This window comes from Notothenia coriiceps, unplaced genomic scaffold, assembly GCF_000735185.1.
Source record: "Notothenia coriiceps isolate Sejong01 unplaced genomic scaffold, NC01 NC01_scaffold00022019, whole genome shotgun sequence".
Taxonomy (NCBI): Eukaryota; Metazoa; Chordata; class Actinopteri; order Perciformes; family Nototheniidae; genus Notothenia; species Notothenia coriiceps.
In genome coordinates, this window is record NW_011354720.1 from 1,143,325 (window position 1) to 1,149,964 (window position 6,640).

Here is a 6,640-nt window from a genome sequence, read left to right on the forward strand (position 1 = left end):
ACACACACACACACACACACACACACACACACACATTAGAGGATGAGACAGCCTGCAGCCCAGTGCCACAGTCTCTGCTGAAAGAATTCATACAAAGTGAGTTCCTGAATGATTCAGGCGACAGGCCCTTCCTCATATCTCAGGGTTTTGTATTTTTAACGCCTGGAAACACTGTCGACTCTTATTAATCACACCACAGGGGTGAAATGTTTAAAATAGTGGAAAACAGAAACTGGGAGAGCAAGACGGAGGAAAGAACAAAACAAACTAGGAAACGGTCACTGATTCTCTTTTCATTCTCCTGTATCTATTTCAAAATTCCGCAGTGGATATCACATTTCTGCCGTATCACCGCTCTCCATGTCTCAGTGTGAGATGACTCAGGTTTCCAGCCGGGGGGGCGCCACTACCACCCGTTGATAAAGCACACATTAAATTAAGCAGTAATGCAAACGTTGCTTGGCATGCACACATTTTTTAGAGATGCAAACAATTACAAGCGCTGAGGCTCGAGCTGTCTAACCGGGTTTGGTCTCCGTCTGTCTCACTCACTCACACACAGCAGCCCTCAGGGTGCCATCAAGAGAAGACCGCCTATTTATCAGCTGTCAGCAACTAAACCACTAATTCAGCAAAAGCTTTTTTTGTCTCGAACTGTATATGTAAGCACTAAAGTGAGTGGAAAAAAAGCATAAAAACAGTCATCTGTGGTCAATCTGTATCTTTTCTCTGCTTTACAGAAGGGCAAAGGTGGACTCAGCAGTTTAGCAGCATGTGACTGATTTACATACATGTTAGCCTCAAGACAGCATTGACAATTTCAACGGGCCTCAATGGACTTGCTCCTTATAAATAAATAATACTATTGCTACACTATAGCCCCAGGCTTGGCCGCATTATATGATTAGCAGATGCAACTAAACTACTCAAAGGCCATAATTGCAGCCCGGTGCAGTTTGTTCCTAAATTATTCCGCTATGACCCCTGCGTCCTCTTGAGGTTGGATGAAAACATGTTCCTTTGCCTCGTGGCTCGCTGCTGCTGCTCTTAGAATATCCCTAAAAATGAACTGACCGTGCCTTGTTTGCTGTGCATTGTGAGGAAGAAAACAGACTTGGCTGAGTCACCTCACAGCTTTTTATTTTTAGACTTTCACAAAAGCAGAAGCAGTAACTTTTAAGACATGGCATCATTTGATAAAAATCACTCCCGCCTCTGGTTGATGAGTTGCGGAGAGAAAGAGGAATTGTAGTGCCAAGGCAGACTGAAGGCGGAGTGCAGCTCTATCAGATAACAGGAAGCGGAGGAGAGGGGACAGAAAAAGGGCCGAGAGTCAGCGGCCGTATCCACAGGAGTGATCAAGACCAATTCATTAGAGCAGGGGTGAAGAAAGAGAAGGGGAGAGGAAAAACACACTCCCCCCTTTTTTAATCTCCTTCCTCCGTTCTGTCTTCCCTCTTAACGAGCAGGAGGAGAGACGGGTGGTGTACGTGGGGCGACTGAGGTCCGACTGCACCCGCACAGAGTTGAAGCGCCGCTTTGAAGTCTTCGGCGAAATTGAAGAATGTGCAGTGAACCTGAGGGACGATGGGTAAGAGCCCCGGGACAGTGTGTGTGTGTGTGTGTGTGTGTGTGTGTGTGTGTGTGTGTGTGTGTGTGTGTGTGTGTGTGTGTGTGTGTGTGTGTGTGTGTGTGTGTGGGCTTCATTTCTAACAACATGGCAAAGAGGAGAGTCATTTGCGAGGAGAAAGGCGCGATAGTAGTGAGAAGGAGGAAGGAGGGAGCAAGGTTAAGTCTCTCCTCCCTCTGGAAGGGAGGGTCCATCTGTTGAGGAGCCTTGATGTGCAGATGGGGGCCGAGCATTCACCTGCTCACGCTTTTTTTGGCAGGCATGCGGCAGAATTAATCTCATCCAAGTAATACCATAGCGTAACATGCATGTATGATCCCTGACATGTGAACATAGCTCCTATATTGATCAGGTCCATACATCTCAGAGAGGAATCTGTGCTCAGCTGAAGGTTGAATGGCACATTTAATAAATCATTCAAGATATCCGTGAAATCAAGGCCTTGTTTTTACTGGCATGATGCCCCAAAAGAGTAGAGTACTTTCTAGTTTTTCAAAAGAACTCCCTTCTAAAAGCCGAGAGAAAACTACTGCAAACTCTGTTAATGTCTCCTCTTATCTTCTGTTAGTTGCACAATTAAACCGATGGTGATAATAATTGAGCAGCTGAAAGTGAGGGAAGTGTCGCAAGAGAAGATAATCTCCTCCATTTGATATAAGATGGGCATTGACCGTGACATGTATTTACCAGCAAAAATGGGAGGTCAGAAATGTATATTGCACCGCGGCAAGAGGGTCAGCGGGTCAGCGGAGAGAAAAAGAGCCACTTTCCTCAATAAATGAAGCGGTTACTATACATTTTCAAAGCGCATGCTTGAAGCTATCGGCTCTTAAAGAGAGGACATGATGAGAAATTGACACACACCGAAACAGTTGCTAATCCTAAAGCCTTGAGGATAGACATTATGCCGAGATTGACTAATCAGTCTACTGGAATGGAAAGGCCTTCATTCGAGCGCCTCTTTGTCAGGAACGGGGCTATTTTGGTCCTCCCCACACTGATAGCACAGGAAGATGGAGGGGAGGATCCAAAGCTCTCCCCCCTCTTCTCAATCTTTAAGGCCTCTTCCCTGTGTGTTCGGAGACACTGTCCATTAGTTTTAAGTAGAGCACCGCGGTATTTTTCATCCCTCAAGGTGCGCAGTGTGACACAATCCAGCCCTCGGCCGCTGCATTAGATCACAACTGGCGTCTTCCAGCTGCCATGGTCAGTCCCATTTCTCAAAGCTCTCGCAGTGTGCTGCTGGGCCCTTTGGGGGCCCCATTTGTGAAGCTGTCTGTTGGCAGAGATAAGACACTCTTTATGTGTTATCAGGTTGATCAGAAAAATAGGACATATGAGAAGATTGACAGACAGAGGGATACAAATAAGGCACTTTTTCTACCTGCACGGTTAGAATTATTTGGTTTAAGTTATTAGGGTGTTTTGTAAACATGCAGTTATGGATTGATCTACTGTTTATCGTGGTCATTCAGTAAATATTCCTGCATGCAACTCAACGTCTGACTATTCGCAAATCATTCTTTATTTTTTGAAGTTTATCGCATCTTCATGATTTGTGGAAACTCAAACTAGCAATATACACTTTTTTGTACTTTCATAATTAAAAAAGGAGATTTGACATGGCTTTGATTGCTGATCCGACACATGCTCTTTAGTATGGCAGGTGAAAGGATTCAGGTCAACTCTAGGTCTTCATCGTTGGACCCTGATGGATGTTCTTTCCCAAAATTATTATTTTTTAATCAAATGCAAAGTAACCATCAGATTAAGACCTAGCTACAAGCAATAATGCTGTATTCTGTGAGCTGGGACCAAAACGTTTTAAAACAGGATCAAGGAAGTCTTGATTAATATTATTGCAGTCAAATGAAATGGAAAAGACCAAGAGATTCAATCTTAAGGTCAAATTATATTATACCTTTATTCTTTGAGAATATATGCGATCAAACAGATCCACATCCAAGGTCTTAATTACATTTCTAAGGGAGATGTAGATGTGAAAACTGTGTAGCTCAATAGCAAAGTAACCAAATAACACTTAGCTAAATTAAGCTGTTAAGGCACGATATTCTGTGAAGAAATACTATTTTTAAGAAACGCTGCTCTGCTCAACACTGATCACAACCCTTCTTTCTGCTCTCAGACTCCCATTCGGACGACTTTGATCCAGCCTCCACTAAAAGCAAGTACGACTCCATGGATTTTGACAGCTTGCTGAGGGAGGCGCAGCGCAGCCTGAGAAGGTAACCGGTCACAGAGGGACTTCTGATACCTCACTGTGGGGTCTCGCTCCTTTGACGACGAGCCCACCAGAAGTTTTACACTCTGTTATAGAGTATATAAGAATAAGTCTATAGACCTATATCAATATAAATGAATATATCACAAATAAAGTTTACATGAACATAGCTGCTGAAGAGCTGGGAAGAGACATTGCATTCTGGGAAATCCAGCGAACCCTCAGAGCCTGGTGCACTGCTGTGCTACCGCCAGTGAAAGAAGAAAAAAAAAACTTGTGATTTTTTTCTCAAAGCACTACAATACCCACAATTATTTGGGGGTGAAAACATGCAGCTTGTTCAGCCAGATTTGTTTTTTTTTGCTGTTGATTTTTTTCTTTCTTTAAACCTGGTGTTTGGATCTAGTGTTACATTACAAACAAGAGTATAAGAAATTGTGTCTTGGAGGTAAAATTCTCAAGGTAACATTGCTGTCTACATTTTGAGGAGAAATGTAGCCGTGTATTTACAAATACTATAAAAAGGAATATTTTTATTTTATGTACATATCTGATAAAGTTCTTTATTTGTTACAGCTATGCACTGTAAAACGCAGCCTTTTTTAAAAATGAGGAGAACATTTCTTAATTCAGAATGTCGATCTGTGGTCATTACAATACTGTAAAACATATTGTACACCTACATGATGTTTAGAAGACATGATATGATTGTAAAAAAGAAAAAAAGATTTGTCTGATTGCTCATTTTGAGGGAGCATGTGAACAAACGTCCTTTTTTAAGTTATTTTGTCGGGGGAAAAAACAGTCAACCATGTATAGTTTTCTCTGTTTATAACGTTTCTCAATCAGTGTTTTTGCTTATGAAACCAGTATAAAATGCATTTTTAACGTGTTTTTCATGATTGTAAAAAAAAAAAAGATACCCCATTTTTTTATTAATTATTTCTGAAGCAATCAATATATATATACAGATATGTATATATGTAACTGGGTTTGATTTCATTGCTTTGTATGGTTCTCCTTTTGATTACCTTCAATGAAAAAGACTACTGCATTCAAATCTGTTCAATCAGTACAAACACATATTTATCTATTTATTTTATTATTTGAATCAAGACTATTTATGGGCTCCATTTCGACATGGCGCACCTCACAAAATCTATTTGCTGTTTTATGTTGTCCTTCGATTTGTGTTATTTAACTTCCAATCACTAGACAGGGTGTACAATAAATGGTTTGGTGGAGATAATATTACCTTCTATGCCTTTCCAAAACAATCAAACCATTCAGCTAATCACTCCGGCAGGCAGCGCTCATCACACAGAGATTTCTGTCTCCACCATCCGTCACATCTCTTTCTTTTTCCACACACGAGCAGAACATGAAGCAATAAAAATGATTTAGCAGGAATTTCTTTGTTGTACCACTGTAAACACTCGTTGTCATCGCTCCACTCACGCTTGATTATGTGAATGCCAAACAAAAGTTTACAATTTCCTTTTCCTGAATTTTTTTAAAGATCTTGTATTTGATGTACAATATATATATATACTTATATATATATGATTATATTATTCACGATAATTACAAGATGATTCATAATAATAACAATGATAATAATATAAATGAAAGAAAAAACTATATAAAAAGCAATAAATTATTTTTCAGAGTTGTATTTTAGCTTCTATTGTTGTGTGATTTTTGGACTTGACCCATTACCCAGTCGCTGGTTAGCTGCTGTAGGTTGACTCCATTCCAGTCTCATTTCATCGACATGACCCTGTGCGGTAAACACTTGAATGTCCCCCCCCCCACTTCCCACCACCACCACCACCACTTCCCAGTCTTCCCTTTAAGATGTAATTGAGTCTATGTGATTGTAATGCACGCATTACCTTGTGACATCTGTGCAGACGTGACTCTGATCTCCACCTGTGTGTAAATCGTGTTGAACCTGTGTGTTGTGTAGTGCATGGCTATTACAGGATGACAGTCGGCACAGTATTTACCACTTTGGATATCTGCCTCTCAGCTGTCTTCACTGGCAGATTTTAAATGACCTTCTATAAGCCTAGAGAAAAACTATTCGACAATGTATCGCATGCCGCACCTCTTTCCACCCTCCCCTTCCCCGCCCATCCTCCTCCTCTCACAGTCCAGATATCACAGCACCGTCCACATGACATAAAAGGTAACCTTGCGGTTTTCTGGTTCAATTAATATCCCGTTTCTAGCTCCAGCCAAGTAATGAGAGAAGCGGCTTCCAATCGTAGGAAGGACAAAAATCTTTTGCTGATCACAGACTTCCTTTCATGGAGTTTGACTGTGGAGGCGAGATTTTTTTATGATGCAAAGAGGAAAAAATTGGTCCCAAGGAACGATAAAAAAAAAAAAAATCCCATCACCTGTGTTTCAAGATATTTGTTTTACTTTTTTGATGTCTGTGTAGCGTTTGGGTAATGGTGTCGTGTCCCATTTGATAGATGTGGCTTTAATCATTGTAATGAAAAAATGCTTTGTAAATTGCCTAGAGTAGCAATATATTATAACACCTTCTGGTTCAAAATTTCAAATGTGGCGGACTTTTTAATAATGTGACCTACTGAGGACTTTGCCAGTGCTTAAACGTTTGTTGGGTAATCATGTTTTTTTTGGAAGGACAATATGTGTATGAGAAAATGTATGTGTGTGAGTGTGTGTGATTTTAGGCCGGTGTGTGCGTGTGTTTCTGGAAGCGTGTGTGTGTGTGTGTGTGTGTGTGTGTGGTG

General features: G+C 41.0%; 2 protein-coding genes across 6 annotated transcripts in view; one reads left to right on the forward strand and one right to left on the reverse strand.

Annotated features, from left to right (window-relative positions):
* ppargc1a (peroxisome proliferator-activated receptor gamma, coactivator 1 alpha) overlaps positions 1-6,600 on the forward strand; it is a 198,488-nt gene extending 191,888 nt beyond the window's left edge. For 3 of the 4 annotated variants that reach the window (XM_010780546.1, XM_010780547.1, XM_010780548.1), the window contains exons 11-12: positions 1,470-1,591; positions 3,777-6,600. In XM_010780546.1, the coding sequence (XP_010778848.1) occupies positions 1,470-1,591; positions 3,777-3,798 (144 nt within the window). In that variant the 3' untranslated portion in view covers positions 3,799-6,600. Of the gene's footprint in view, positions 1-1,469; positions 1,596-3,776 lie in introns of those variants that run through there. The other variant, XM_010780549.1, reaches the window with a different exon arrangement.
* Positions 1-6,640, reverse strand: part of etf1b (eukaryotic translation termination factor 1b) — a 663,186-nt gene that overhangs the window by 586,951 nt on the left and 69,595 nt on the right. The window lies entirely within an intron of this gene.